Source organism: Mastomys coucha, unplaced genomic scaffold (genome assembly GCF_008632895.1).
Source record: "Mastomys coucha isolate ucsf_1 unplaced genomic scaffold, UCSF_Mcou_1 pScaffold5, whole genome shotgun sequence".
Taxonomy (NCBI): Eukaryota; Metazoa; Chordata; class Mammalia; order Rodentia; family Muridae; genus Mastomys; species Mastomys coucha.
Genome location: NW_022196911.1, coordinates 105,488,633 through 105,504,569, shown reverse-complemented (window position 1 = coordinate 105,504,569; position 15,937 = coordinate 105,488,633). Strand labels below are relative to the sequence as shown.

Sequence of the window (15,937 nt, the reverse complement as noted above, 5' to 3'; positions counted from 1 at the left end):
GTCCAAGATCATATAGCCAATAACATACAAAACCAAGATTTCAACTTTTGCCTAGACCCAAAGCCCACATGCTTCTTCCATTCACAAGTCAGATCCGCCCTTTTGAAAAGTCTAGAACGTTTTCCCAGCGCTGCCTCATTTTGCTCACATTTCATTAGGTGTATGTCTCAGGATGCATACAGGGTACATGTGTATCACTCTTGAGGTGACTAACCCCATGGACAAGTGTGTGGAGAGCTAGAATTAAAAGCTAAGATTCATATAGACAAGCCAAGATAGAAATTAGGGTGCCTGGGCTTCAGCTGGATCCTGTCGTAGGCTGAGCATCCCCAACTCAAAAGCTTTCTGAGTCCAAAATGTGGAGTACCGGCATGATGCCACAGGTGGGAGAGCTCACACTGAAACGTGGAGTACCAGCATGATGCCACAGGTGGGAGAGCTCACATCGAGAAGCACTGTTTGGGCTGGACATGGCAGTGCATGTCTTTAATCCCAGTACCCTCCGAGGTCAAAGCCAGCCTGGTCTACATAGCAAGTTCCAGGTCAGCCAGGGATATACATAGGACCCTGCCTCAGAACATACAAAGTTTGTTTTATGTTGAAACTGTCAAGTAAATTATGCTCAAGTTAAGTGCCAAAAGTACAGAAGAGGTATAAATTGATTTTCTGGTTAGACTTGGGTCCCATCCTCTCTAGCTGTCATGTCTGGGTAAATTTCCAAAGATCTGAAAAAAAAAAAAGAGAGAGAAATCAGAAATGCTGACAGTCTGCATTATTTAGAGTGTGCAATCCCTACCCCGTGCTAGAGAGCACACTGAAGGCTGGAGCCCAGAAAATTACTGGTAGTTCTGGGAACCCCATGAAAGATGCCGCACCAGGGGCAAAGTTCTGAAAAGATAGTAAAAGCAAAGAAAGTGAGTGAAATGTGAAAATAATTAAAAGTCTAAAGATGGAGACAGTGGCCCCACAGGCAAATATGTGAATCCACAGGGGGATCAGCAGAGGTAGAGACAAGCGTGTGCAGATGGCCATCATGCTCAACGGCTCCCTGTGGGGCCTAAGACAGCCAGAGTCCTGCTCCTTTCTTCTGTGTTTGTGCACTGAGCCCGGGGGCCCCAGGTTAGGCTGTGATGAATGGAGGATGGGCAGGTTGATATGGGTCCTAGGTTCTCTGAACGATGATGTCTAAGATACTGGCTGCTGAGCATAGAACCAGCTTTGGATTGGTCCTTCCATCATTATAGTAATGAGTTGTGTTTCCATGTTTGTATCTCATCTCATGACTGAGGCTTTGTTCTCTCTGTCTTAATTATAAATTAAAAGGCTGGGAAAACCACACTGTATTCTGCAGCATCCCCAGCTCACAGCAAAGGCAGGCTGTGGTGCAGAGAGCAGGCGAGGGGGCGAGGGGCTGTCTCATGGCTCGCTCCTCGGCCTTGCCTATTGCAGAGGCGCGTTTGAGTTTTGGTTGAGCCAATGATGGGCCAGCAGCTTCTGTGGCAGGGTATTAATACCAACTGTCCAGAGCCTTGGTCTCCTCAGCATGGAATCAGTCATAAAATCTTTCCCCTTTAAGCTTTTTGATAGTTCAAAGGAAGTGTGAATTGCTTTGCATTTGCGGAGGGGTAGTTACTGTGTGAGGGTCCAGTTCCTCTTTCAGCAGAGATCCTAGATCATTAGATACTATTCCTAGCATCTACTTCAACAGAACTCTAACAGAGGCATCTGATTATACTAGATTTCAATGTAAGTCTACTCTGGTCCCAGGGTCCCTTCCTATCTAAAATGTATGTCTTCTAAAACAAAGCCCTATGTTGAGAGAGAATGGGGGGGGGGCAGGGATAAATGTGATCACCAAGACCCCACATCAGCACTTCTCACCCTGTGGGTTGCGACCCCTTTTGGGGGGATTGTCAAATGACCCTTTCACAGGGGTGGACTATCAGATGTCCTGCATGTCCTACTTACATTACAGTTCATAACAGTAGCAAAATCACGTTACGAAGTAGCAAACGAAAACAATTTTATGGCGGTGGTGGGGATCACTACAGCATGAGGAACTATCTGAAAGAGCCCCAGCTCTTTAGAATAGGTGAGAACCACGGCTCTAGACTACCTGCTGAATGTTTCCAAATGTTTAAGAGGAAGCTTATAAAAAGTCCATCTCCCTTGGCTCCCAAGCATCGTCAAGTTGTTGTTTGCCAAGGATCTGCCCTGAGTTAGGAAAGATTCTAAAGGAAGTGCCTGTGTTCTGAGGGTACCATTTACATTGTGAAATATAGTCACATAAGTAAAACTTGTGATGATCTGTGGAAGAGGAGGTCAGATATGGTAGTAAAATACCTACCTCCCCCACCTTGTGCTGCTGCAGTCACCATCTGTAGATTTCCTGTGAAGAGCAGTGGGCAAAGCGATATTCTGCATGAATGAGAGAGGAGAGCTGTGTTCTTGACCTCCCATATTGGCCCCTGGGAGCTCCTGTGCCTCTGCACCAATGGAACACTGGCTCCCTTTGCAATGTCTAAGGAGAAGCAGGGTCCTTCTAACACATGTGACCCTATTCCTAATGAAGATTTGGTTTAACTCAGCAACATCACTATTAGGCAGGCAGGAGTTATGAGGCTCAGCTTGTGGGATTAGAGTCAGCACCAGACAGCCCTTGGACATAACCACATCTCAGAAAAACCAGGACTGAGATTCCCACAGTCTCAACCTTAAAGGATGGCGTGGGGCAGAGAGGTGGACCCAACAAAGTCCGCTTCTGTGGCTTGTAGCCTGGGAGATTTCAGCTAGAGAAAGACAGGGAAGCCTGCCTCAGAGCCATCCATTCCCTGTCTTTCCTTAAAGTCCAGAGAGAGGACCCCCCTGGGGCTGGTCCCCAGTGTGGACTTGAACTTGCTTTGATAGCAAGGGCACGGGATCCAGTGTGACCTCCCCACATTACGGGCCGACTCGTGAGACTAGGCTGGGGGTTATGTTTACTCTTAGTCCTGTGCTTTGGTTTTGTTATTTTGTTTTTTCAGTTTGTGATGTCAGTCAAATTGTTATGAATGCCTGAGAGTGAATCTTACAATTTATTCAAAGCTCCCCCTGGTGAGAAGAGAAACACACGTTCAGGGCCCACTTGAGTTTCTCAAAGACAGAGATCTTTGTCCCTGTGTATCAGGGAGAGGTGGCTTCCAGTTATTCAGTTTTTATCTACTTTTAGTGTGTGTTCGCGCGCGCGCATGTGTATGTGTGTGTGTGTGTGTGTGTGTGTGTGTGTTGATGCATACTCTCCACGCTGCCATAGAGTTCCTATTGCTGTGACAAAACACCACGACAAAAAGCAACATAGGAGGAAAGGGCTTATTTCAGCTTATCCCATCACTGAGGGAAAGAAAGATAGACATGTGGAGGCAGGAAGTGAGGTAGAAGCCATGGAGGAGTGCTTGCTTCTGTGGGTTGCTCCGCTGGCCTTCTTATACACCCCACGACCACTGTCCCAGGGTAGCACTGCCCACAATGTACTGGGCCCTCCCACATCAGCCATTGTTAGTTCAGGAGATGTTCTATAGGCTTAGCCACAGGACAGTTGTAGGGATGCATTTTCCCAGTTGTGGTTCCCTTGTTCAGATAACTCTAGCTTGTGTCAAGCTGACAAACAAGCAAGCACATGGCATGTATGCGCAGGTCAGGGGGCAACTTTGTGGAGTCGGTCTCTCCTTCCATCTTTATGTGAGTTCTAGGGATCAAACTCAGGTTGTCAGGCTTGCAGTGGTAAGTTCTACTGAGCCATTGTCTACTGAGCCATTGTTGTCTTAGCCTAGATTACCCTCTTTATCTTCCACTTTCAGCTCTTTCTAATGGGACAGAAGGGGAGAGCAAGGCCAACTCCAAACTTGGCCTTTAATTCACCTTGGGTTTTAGGAATAAATTTACAGTGGTAAATTATATCTCTTCCCTGGCCACTCATTTTGCTGTTAGTCTCCGTTGGTGGCACAGAGTAGGGCAGAGGTGGTAGTGACAGTGGTGGGAGCGGGATCTTGCCTTTTAAGTATGAGGAGAAGAGCAGTTTTCTCATGGGCAATGTTTCTTATTTTTCAAATGGACATTTGAACCATACGGATTTAATGGTACCGATTTAATGGTTTTTCTTCTTTGTTTTACAGAAACAAACTGTCACTGCTGTCAGAAAAGAGGTAATTAGTCTCCCAGTTCCAGTGAAGCTTGGTTTTAAAGTCTTCTAACAAATTATGTGTACTATGGCTTTATGCTTCACACACAAATATTGAAATGGAACCCATGTGTAATGTTCAGACAATTGTTTCCAAATTAATGAACAGCCAAGAATCCTTGGTAAGGTCTGAATGGAGCAAATGCTGAGGCTCGGGATGTTGAAGCCACACATCTGAGGGATGGTCAGGGAGGACTATGGGAGTGAAGGCACATCCTTAAACTGGACCCTGCTCTTACAAATCCATTTGGAATCTGAGCAGGGTGACAAGCTATCTACTGTGGCCGGTTGCTGCAGGACTTCAACCTCTATCTCTGTATCTCACTTCAATATCCCTTTGGACATTTTGTCCCCCAGCTATTGACTTTTCTCAAATAGACACATGATAGGTTAAGGAGGATACTGACCAGAAGTCTGAGGTATGAACTTGAGCCCTGACTTAAAGATGTAGAGTACACTGTTGGTATGGATAAATGGCCCCTGCCTGGCCTTGGATCCCTGTGTGATATCAGAGTTAATCATACTCAAGGGTGTGGAGTTGGAGATTATATTACTTATCTTGTTGCCTGACCAAAGCAGCTTAAGAGTGGAAGGGTTTACCTTGGCTCACAGTTTTAGAGGATACAGTCCACCATGGGAGTGAGCAGGAGTCATAGCATCCTGGCATGAAGCAGCTAGTCATAGCGCATCCACAGTCAAGAAATGGAGTCAGGAATGTATCTGCTACCTAGCTGACTTTCTTCTTTCTCTTCAATCCCAGAGGCTAGCCTGAGGCCTGGTGATGTTCACCTTAAGGGTGGATCCTCTCATCACAACCCCATCTAGAAATCCCCACATAGGTACCCCCAGAGGTCTGTCTGCCAAGTGATTCCAGAACCTGTCAAGTTGAGAGTCATGACTAACAATCGCAGCTCTCTTCTAACAGCCGTCTCTCTTTCTAGATCATGTATTACCAACAAGCCTTGATGAGGTCCACAGTGAAGTCTTCGGTGTCTCTTGGAGGGTATGTCCCTGATTTGTCTTGCTAAATCACGAGCAATAGTGTGTAAGAGAATGTCTGCTTTAAGTCAAATATGACAAGGATGCATGAAAACTGACTTTAGGTTCCAAAGAACCATATTTTATCACTGCTGACTTCCAATATTAGGTTACGGGCCAGGTTCTCGTAAAAATCTTCAGATAGCCTTTACACCTTCCCAAATTAATAGTTTTTGAAAGTGAGCCATCTTCCCTAAAAGCATGCCATGGCTGTGGGCAGGACTCACAGCAGGACTCACAGCAGGACTTATGGCAGGGACCTATGGTTCTTCCCCACGTAGGTAAGAGCGTTGCCTCTGCCACAGACATCAGGAAATGCATTAACTCAGAAGGTCCCACGTAGCTTGAGGCTAGCGGTTCTGGTAGTGCATTGAAGTTCCCAGACCCAGGCATTGTCATACCAGAGGAATCCAGAAGATCAATGCTCTTGGTTTATCTGTGCCAATTGCAGCCACCAAATGGATTTGTAAGATGGACACCAAGACACAGACTGAGTCAACTTTGTAAAATCTTCCTATGACATGTGACAAAGCCATGTTTGAACTAGGGACAGAAAATTGACAAGGGGACAAGGCTGGAAGAAAGCAGCACTATTTCCCAAACACACCAGGGCAGATCTTTCCAAACAGCTTCCCATCCCAGGGCTGTGGCACATTTTTTTTTTTTTCTGAGAAGACAATAATAGGCATGTAACTAAATCGATACCAGAAGAGAGGCCGAGCTGGCCAATTACTCCATGGAGTTGTCTGTCCTCTCTGGGTTGATTTTCCAGGAACTCCCCCTTTCTGTCTGCTTTTCAGAATTGTCAAGTACAGTGAGCAGTTCTCGTCTAACGATGCCATCATGTCCGGCTGCCTTCCAAGCAACCCTTGGATAACAGACGACACCCAGTTCTGGGATTTAAATGCCAAGTTGTATGTATTCTAATGTTGGGATTTTAACAAATCTTTTTGTTTTGTTTTGTTTTGTTTTTTTGGCGAGTGTATGTGTATGATGCATTTGCATGTATGTATGAGAGAGTCCGTGTGTGTGGGTACATGTATGTGTTCATGTGTATGGAGGCCTTAGGCTGAGCTCAGGGGTCTTCCTTCACCCATCTACACTTTGATTTTTGAGTCGTGGTCTCTCACTGAGCCCATAGTGCTCCAGTTCTGGCTAGTCGAGCTACCTAGCTTTCCCTCCCTGAGGGAGGAGATTACAGATGACTACCTCACCCCCTAGGTTTTCACATGGGTTCTGGAGGTCCAAAGTGGTCATCACACTTACATGGCAAATATCCATTAAGCCATCTCCCCAGTCCAAAATGTGCTTTATTTTAGGGTGGTCTGTGGTTCAGTTGGTAGATGTCTAGAATTCATGAAGCCTTAGATTTGACCCCCAAACACAATATAATGGTGTTCACCTGTAACCCCAGCACCCCAGAGGTAGGAGGACCAGGCATTCACAGTTCCTGAGCTACATAGCAGGCTCAAAGCCAATCTGGTATACACCAGGCCCTATAACAAGTCTGAGGGTTATTTTTTTAGTTGTAATTCACATGTCAAGCAATTTACCCTTTTAAAGTGTACAACTAAATTTTTGATGGAGGAATATAATCTCTACCACAATGTTTTAAAAATAAATCTGCACCCCTTAACTGTTAGTGCCCCCAAATCTCCATTCCCTGAGCTCCCCCTAGTTGATCACTAGTCAATCTATTTTCTGATTACCTGTATTCTCCTATTCTAGATGTTTCCTGTAGATGACGTCATAGGATGTGTGCTTTTTCATTAGGCATTTTTCACTTCCTGCTGAACTTTCAGAGTTTATGCACGATGTAGCAGGAGTTAGCATTTTGTTTCAGTTATGTATAAACCAAGCTTCCCGTGCGGATAAGCTTCACACAAACCCGCCTGCCTGCGGAAGGACATTTGGGCTTTTCCGAAGTGGTGGCTATCATGACCAATGCCGTCACAAACATTCGGGGTGAAAGGGAAGCCTTGGTGAGTGACAGGTGCTGACTGGTGGCTGTGGCCACAGGATCCAGGGACCAATCTGACAATGGAATTCTAACCTGGCTTGAAGATAGCAGCCTGACCCTTCTCAGATTGTTTTCAGACCTGGATCTTTTCCCCTGAAGGTTTTTAGGACAGGGATCCATTGGGTTGTGACTCTCCCTCAGCTCTGGGAGGCCACATCTGTGGTGTAAACCCCAGGGGACTTGGAGGCTGTGGCCTCCTAGTAAGTGGTGACTTGGATTGCGTGTGCATGCAGAGGCTAGTGGGGCAGAGCGAAACCGAGATCGGGTAGAGACATTGGCCAAGGACCTCGGGAAGGTTGGTAGAGGCTGGTGCCTGTCATGAAGGTTGGTAGACCTGTCACTCCCACCCAGGCCAGCACCTCGTACAGCCCCTGTCTCCCAGAGAGTGCTGCATTTACCAGTCATCACCTTTGCAGGGTGGAGGTCCCTACCAAGATGCGAGTGGAGCGATGGGCCTTCAACTTCAGCGAACTGATTCGAGACCCCAAGGGTCGGCAGAGCTTCCAGTACTTTCTCAAGAAGGAATTCAGCGGTGAGTCCTCTTTCTATCCTCCTCTCCTCCCTCCCTCTCTCCTCCCTCCCTCCTTTCCTTCCTATTCCTCTTCTCTCCCTCCCCTTCCCTCCTCTCTGCGGCAGGATTACATGTAGCCCAGGCTAACTCTGAACTCTCTATGTCGCTGAAGATGCTCTTTAACTCTTGATTCTTTTGACTTTCTGTCCTAAGTGCTGGGAACAGGCATGAGACACTCTACTTGGTGTTACAGGGTTCTGAAGCTCGAACCCATGGCTTGGTGGGTACTTGGCAAACACTCTAGGGACTCTCCAGCCTCAATCTTTTTTTTTTTTTTCTTTTAAAGTTACTCTCCCTTTAATGGCTAGCCTAGGCTTTTAGGAGTTTCACAGTGGGTGCTTCCATGCCCTTGTCAAGGCTTTTAAACAGGGTCTCTTGCTTTTCCAGGAGTAAGAGTCCAACCTGGGTCCAGGACCTTCCTTTCGCATAGGCTCAGAAAGTTACTGCATCCTGGGTGGGGTGGGGCCCAGGGGAGTGTTATACCTTCTTCACAATCTCCTTCACCTCACTCACAATTCCCAGGGCTCCATCCCTTCTTGGTTTCCCTTTTTTCGTCGCCCAGAGTTCCTCTAAACCACTTCCCTGGCCTCTGGCCCTCTACCCTCACCCAAGTACAGCTTTAGAGGTCAGGAAGCTGAACAAGCTAGCTTCCCAGCTGCCTCCCAGCTGCCTCCCAGCTGCCTCCCAGCTGCCCCCCAGCTGCCTCCCAGCTGCCCCCCAGCTGCCTCCCAGCTTCCAGCTGCTTTGGAAGTCCTATTGCCCTTAGCTTAGAAGTTCTGCAGATTCAACCCAACCATGCATATTTTCTAGATTTATTTTATTTCTAATACATATGCAACATATATGTGTAGCATATGCATGCAGTGCCCATCGAGGCCATAAAGGGCATCATGTTCCCCAGTACTGGAGTTACCAAGTGTTTTGAGTGGCCATATGGGTGCTGAGAATTGAACCCAGGGCCTCTGGCAGAGGAGCCAGTTCTCTTGACCAGTGAACCATCTCCTAGCCCCGCATAGATATGTTTAAACTCGAGTTTACCTGGACCCAGACCGGGGATGCCTTTTTAATTGGATTGAGTTGTAATTGCTGTGGTCTTAAAAGCTCCCAGGTGATTGAAGTGTAACCTCTCACCCTGGTTTCTTCTGAACCTTCAAAGGATGTGGGCTTTAGTGGAGGAGGTCTGTCTCTGAGTGCCTCATCCACCGAGAAACATCCGGGGACACAATGAAACCACATTAGAACCAATTACACGTTCAATTTCTTCACCACATTTGCCGACAAATTGGTTTTTATGCGATTTATTTATCTGTTTGTCCAGTCCCATCACTGGGGAGTTTCATGATTATGTTTGAGACTCCAAGGCTTATTACCCTAAAGCAGTTAGTCTGCAGACCTGCTCCTGAAGCAATCATGCTGGACAGGCTTTAGTCTGGAAGGCGGCCCGATACAGAGCATTGCATTAGAACATGGCTTGCTGTAAATCATTCTCTCTAAACAAGCCAAATTGCGTAAGTGTAATAACCTTCCAAAAGATGGATGGAACAGGAGCGGGCGCCTAAGCCCCAAGTGACTAAGTGGAAATGGTGCCATCTAGTGGACAGTACATAAAGTAGCATGCTGAGCTTCAACCCTCTGAAACCATATTATATAGTCCGGCTGCTGAGGAGATTCAGAAAGGTTCATGTATGAACAGGAAATATAAACCATTGGTTTCCTTATTTAATTAAAAACTTAAAATCTAGGTATGACCCATATGCGATTCATCCCCACCTCTGCCTTTAAATTGAAGTTTCATATACCCCAGGCTGACCTCAGATTCACTGTGTTGCTGAGGATAAACTTGATGTCCAAATTCTCCTGTCTCTGTCTTTCAAGTGTTCTCTTGTTGTTATTATTGTTTGGTTTTGAGACATCAGGTCTCTGGGTAGTCCAGGCTGGCCTCAAATTGGTGATCCTCCCACCTCAGTCTCTGAAGTGTTGGAATTATGTAGCCCACCACCCTGGGCTCAATCCAGTGGCTTTGCTGTTTTGCTTTGTCTTATATGTCCACCGAGCTGTACAACTGCTAACATTAGCTAATTCTGTAACAGCTCAGGGAGAAATGCCTTACCCACCGTAAGTCATTTCCAATCCTCCCCTCACCCCGGCATGCTGCCCAATTCTCTTTCTTAGTCCCTGTGGATTTGGATATTCTTCATGCTTCTTGTGGTGGGGACCGTACAGTGTGCGACCTTTTCTTTCTTAGTGTTCTATATTCTCCTTTGTGGCTGCATCTGACTCCATTGTATGAGCATACCACCTTATTCATCCATCCATTAGTTCATGGGGGGTTTTAGGTTATTTTTTAACTTACGAGCGTGGGTGTTTTGGCTGCAGGTGTGTATGTACTCTATGTGCATGCCCATCAGAGGCCAAAAGAGGTGATCAGGTCCTCTAGAACTAGAGTCATAGATTGTTGTGGACCACGACGTGGGTGTTGGGACTTGAACCTGGGTCCTCTGAAAGAGCAACAACTGCTCTTATCCATGGAACCACCTCTCCAACTCTTGAATATGAATTGTTTTGGCTTCGGGCTTTATGAATACTTCAGTGAACGTTTGTATACGTGTTTTAAGGTGTTTATTTAACGTTTTAAAATGAACCTGTGGGTGCTTGAACACATGTCTGCCACTGAGTGTGGAAGCCTGAGAGGCTGACCCCACGAGTCTTCTCTGTCTTAAGTCATCAAGTCAGGGCCTCTCAGTTGAACCCAGGTCTCACCGATATGGCGAATCTGGCTATCCAGCCACCTCTATCTCCCCAAGGGTAGGATTACAGACAGGCTCTCATGGCTACCTTAATTTTCTTACTTAGTAAAAAAACATGTAACACAACAATTTACCATTTTAACCCTTTGAGTGCACTGTTCAGTGAGCAATAAGTGTATCCACATTTCCAGAACCTTTTCATCATCCCAAGTTGAAACTGTGTACTTTTATCTCCTAACCTCCTGTTCCAACTGCCCCGAGTGACCACCATGTCGCCGCATGCCTTTCCGAGTTTGACGGCTCTAGGTTCCTCACGCAAGTATAATCATAGGATTAGGTCCCTTTGTATCTGGCCTGCTTCACTTAATATAACCTCTGTCCTACTCAGTACGCTCTTATTGTGAAGAGACACCATACCACAGCAACTCGTGAAAGAAAGCATTTAATTGGCGCTGGCTTACAGACGTTTAGTCCATTGTCATTATGGTGGGGGGTATGGTAGCACGCAGGAAGACATGGTGCTGGAGAAGTGGCTGAGAGTTCTCCCAGAGAAGAGCTCAGTCAGCCACTGGATTCTCCGTCAGCAGGAAGAGAGCAGCTCTGGGTGTGGAATGGGCTTTTTGAAATCTCGAAGTCTACCCTCACAGACACGCTTCCTCCAATAAGGCCACACATCCTAATCTTTTCAAATAGTAACACCTCCTGATGACCAAGCTTTCAAATCAATGATCCTTGGGGGGGGGGCATTCTCATTCAAACCACCACAATGTCTTTAAGGTTCATTCATGGAACACCGTGTTCTAGCTTGCTTTCTGTTGCTGTGCTAGAAACCACCACCACCAAAAACAACCTGGGGAGGAAAGGGTTTATCCGGTTCATATTTCCAGATCACAGTCCATCACCGAGGGAAGTAGAGGCAAGAACTCAAGCAGGAGCTGAAGCAGAAACCATGGAGAAGCACTGCTCATTGGCTTGCTTCCTTATACAGTGGACAGGGCCCTCTTCTATCAATAATCAATCAAGAAAATGACCCACCGATATAGCACAGGCCAGTCTGATTGAGGCAGTCCCCCTTCCCCCACCTGAGATTCCCTCAGAGAACTCTGGGTTATTTCCAGTTGGTAGCTGAAGCTGAGAGATGCTTTCATGGTAGATGTGTTTGTATACTACGGGTGTTCCTCCTCTGTGCCATTTTGAGTTGTTTTTACCTTTTGGCTTTTATGAATGATTGCTCATTTAGTTTAGTTATATAAAGTGGTTAACTTTCTATAAGCAAGGGGTAAGGATATCAGGTTAATAGATTATGGAAGAAAAACATTGGCCTGTGATTTCTGTCCAAAGAATATGTGTCTCTGTGGCTATGGGACAAGTTCTAGCTAGTGTGGAGTTGTGCAGCTTCTACCAGTCTGTCGTAACTGGGGGCTTTCAGGAAACACTGTGGAAGCAGAGGAGAAGGTCCTCTTGCCTATTAAATGGCAGCACAGCACTTCAGAGTGTGTGTATGACAAATACACACACACACACACACATGTGCATACACACACACACATACACACACATACATACACACACATACACACACATATACATACACACACACACACGCATACACACACACTCACACACATACACACACATACACACACACACATACACATACACACACACGCATACACACACACTCACACACATACACATACACACACATACACACTCACACACATACACACACGCATATGCACACACATACACACATGCATATGCACGCGCACACACACACGCATACACATACACACATAGTTACACACACATACACACATGCACACGCACACACACGTGCGCATACACACACATACACATACACACACACACCGTTACTTGGTTACTTGCTTACTGATGACACCATCTTTATTTCCTCAGGTAGAATTGATCCATGGCATCATTAGAATCCTTGTACCAACACATCCTGATACCTTTTGGGTTCAGCCAATCACTGGGGAGTGAATGTGAAACTGGGAACAGATTAAGGATTTTGGGGGTCTGGTTTTTTTTTCTTTCTCTCAGTCTAGAGAAGCAAAATCCCTCTGGTTCTCGTGACAGTAAGCATCCCTAATAGCCAGGTATCTTCTAAGCACCGGCCATCAGCTTTCAAATATTCCAAGGACTTTGGGCTGGAAGATGCTAGTGGTGGTGTATAGAAGGTGGAGGTCCCTATGCACAGTCGACCAAAGCAGCCAGAAGTCACACGGTCATGAGACGCAGCAGAGCATAGGAAGCTGTAGAGTGAAGTCGTGCATGCTCATGAGCCAGTGTGAATTCTTCAGGAAGTGTTTGCTATAGATAAATTCTCAGCCAGAAAGAATATGGGAGCTGGTAGGATGGTTCGTTGGGTAAAGGCGCTTGCTGCTTAGCCTGAGGACTTCAGTTCAATCCCCGGGACCCGCAAGAGTGGGTTATTAGGAGCTGTGCCCTGTGTATCATTGGAGGGAGGAATGTCATCCACACAATGAGTGGGTAATCGCTTTAAGCATGGTGGCAGCCAATCTAATTTATAGCAGAGGAGACTCATGAGCTATGCCATTGCTGGGACCCAACAACTCCCTCACCCCAGAAGTGAGACATGGCTCCTTCTCTCAATTGACACGTAGTAGTTTGATGTCCCAGTGTTCAGTGACTCGTCTTGCAGGAAGATGCTCAACAACTGAGTGGAGCCCACCTGACCTTTTCCTCCTCTTCTCTCCACTCATTTCCTGCCCGGCTTTCATCTTCATGGGCTGTCTTCTTCATGCAGGGGAGAACCTAGGATTCTGGGAAGCCTGTGAGGATCTGAAGTATGGCGATCAGTCCAAGGTCAAAGAGAAAGCAGAGGAGATCTACAAGTATGGCCTGCCTGGTTGAGTCCTGGGGAGAGCCATCCTTGAGGGTGTGGGGTGGAATGAGGGTTGGGAGAGGTCTCACACCCTGGTGGCTGTCTGGGCTCTGGCCAGCATCAGCCATCGTCGGACCTGGTATTTTCCTATTCCCATTGGTTTGTGTCCAGGGATTATGAGAGCAAGCCACCCTGAACCACAGTGCGATTAGGGTGTGTGTGTGTGTGTGTGTGTGTGTGTGTGTGTGTGAGGGTAAAGGTAGGGATGATCTATTGCACAGTCCATCTTAGACACAAAACAGTGAAGGGAAGAGACATCTCCATGTGTGGGTACACACAACTCCAGTTTGGGGTGCAAGTATGAATAGGTTTCTGATTCTCTACCCTCAGTCTAGCCTCCACTCACTAGCTCTAGTAACAGTGAGTCTTTCTGACCTAGAGCCTGGGAGATGACCCTGTGCTAAACCCTACACAGAGCTACAGGACTTGAGAATCTTAGCCATCCTTGGGGTTGCTGGCCTGGTTGCTAAGATGGTCACACCATGGGAGCTGGGGTTATGGCTGCCCGCCCTCTCTAATCAGCATTAGAGATTCATCATCAAACTTGTCTAGCCTGGCCCATGGGAGAGTAGAGGTTCCAGAATGCCATTTTAGAGGTGTCCGTACCTGGCATCAGGTTGGCCCTAGGATGGACGTAAGGCAGAAGGTTAAGCAGGAGATGGTTTTTTTAAAAAATATTTTTTTTATTTGTGTGTGTGTGTGTGTGTGTGTGTGTGCACGTGCATGCTCAGTGTCATCAAGGTTTCAAGGTCCAGAAGAGGGTTCTGGATTACCCTGGAGCTGGAGTTACAGGCAGTTGTGAGCCACCCAATATGGGTTGCTTATACCCTAAATTGCAAAGGTCTCACCTACCTCCATCCACCCCAACAGCTTCTGGCTTGCTCTCCTAGAACATCAAGGTTAAACATTCCACTCTCAAGTCTGTCAAGACCATATTCTGGCATCTGGGAAAGTTGATTGACAACCTCTTCAAAAGTCTAAACTTTTCAGTGTCTCCTAACTAGCCTGGGCCTTTGCACCTGTGCACGTTTGCACCTGTGCTCGTTTGCACCTGTGCACCTGTGCTCGTTTGCACCTGTGCACGTTTGCACCTGTGCACGTTTGCACCTGTGCTTGTTTGCATCTGTGGGCCTGTGCACCTTTGCACCTGTACACCTTTGCACCTGTGCACCTGTGCACCTCAGTTATCCCCTCTGATGGATGTTTCCCTTCCTCTGCAGGCTATTCCTGGCCCCGGGTGCAAGGCGATGGATCAACATAGACGGCAAAACCATGGACATCACGGTGAAGGGGTTGAGACACCCCCACCGCTATGTGCTGGACGCAGCGCAGACCCACATTTACATGCTCATGAAGAAGGTAGGCAGGCCTGTGCTGAGGATGTGGCTGGCCAGGGACCCTCCTTCACAGTTACCAGGAAAGCTCCTTAGCTGTGGGAAAGGGGATTCATGTGGATACTTTGTTGCTAGTAGTATGAGAGGAGGCCAGCCTAGACCTTCCTTGAGTCCTCTGGCCTTGGAAATCCCCATAGAAGCTGTTTGTATCTATGGGCTCCTTGTGCTGAAGGTATGCTGCAGGTGACAGTAAGACAGATTAGGGTAATTGCTGAGTGAGAGCGGCTGAAAACTTATAAGGCAGAGTCTCTGCGTAAAGCAAACATTTGTCCTCAAAAAGATCCTGAGGGAGGCCCCTCCAGAGTCGGGGCTTGCTTGAGGTAGAGATAGGAAGCCAGCTCCTGGTCTGACAGATCCAGAGGGTGGTGGAGACAGGAAGCCAGCTCCTGGTCTGACAGATCCAGAGGCCAGTGGAGATAGGAAGCCAGCTCCCTGGTCTGACCAATCCAGAGGACAGTGGAGATACCGATCCAGAGGGTGGTGGAGACAGGAAGCCAGCTCCTGGTCTGACCGATCCAAAGGGCGGCTCTTGGTCTTTCCTATGGATGGTGATACTTCTCATGGCCCAGAGTAAACATAATACAGGAGGGTTTAGTGTCTGGACATTTCAGTTGAAGTTGAAGATAAACCTTGTGAGAATCCAGGTAACTTCTGGATCATTTTGAAACAGGGTGAGGGCTTTCAAGGACTTGCCATGAGTAAAATAAGAAGAACATGAGAGAAAATCACATTCTGAAAATTATTCCAAGAAGTTAATTGTGTGTGTGTGTGTGTGTGTGTGTGTGTGTGTGTGTGTGTGTGTAGGCATGTGTGTAGGTCCGAGAAAAACTTTATGGGGTCAGTTCTCCTCTTTTACCATGAGAGGATTCAGGCCATCATGCTTGTAGGCAAATATTTTTATGAAATAAGCCATCTTCCTGGCCTAGATATACCTATTTTTTCATTTCTTTCTTTCTTTCTTTCTTTCTTTCTTTATTTATTTATTTTTAAAGAGGACCAGCCTCTTCTTTTTTTTTTTTTTT

General features: G+C 46.8%; 1 protein-coding gene across 1 annotated transcript in view; it reads left to right on the top strand.

The window, feature by feature from the left end:
* The window catches only part of Rgs9 (regulator of G protein signaling 9), a 75,201-nt gene that overhangs the window by 45,353 nt on the left and 13,911 nt on the right, over positions 1-15,937 (top strand). The window contains exons 10-15 of the mRNA XM_031352426.1: positions 4,152-4,181; positions 5,158-5,219; positions 6,055-6,168; positions 7,691-7,806; positions 13,384-13,471; positions 14,742-14,880. Coding sequence (XP_031208286.1) covers positions 4,152-4,181; positions 5,158-5,219; positions 6,055-6,168; positions 7,691-7,806; positions 13,384-13,471; positions 14,742-14,880 — 549 coding nt within the window. The remainder of the gene's footprint in view (positions 1-4,151; positions 4,182-5,157; positions 5,220-6,054; positions 6,169-7,690; positions 7,807-13,383; positions 13,472-14,741; positions 14,881-15,937) is intronic.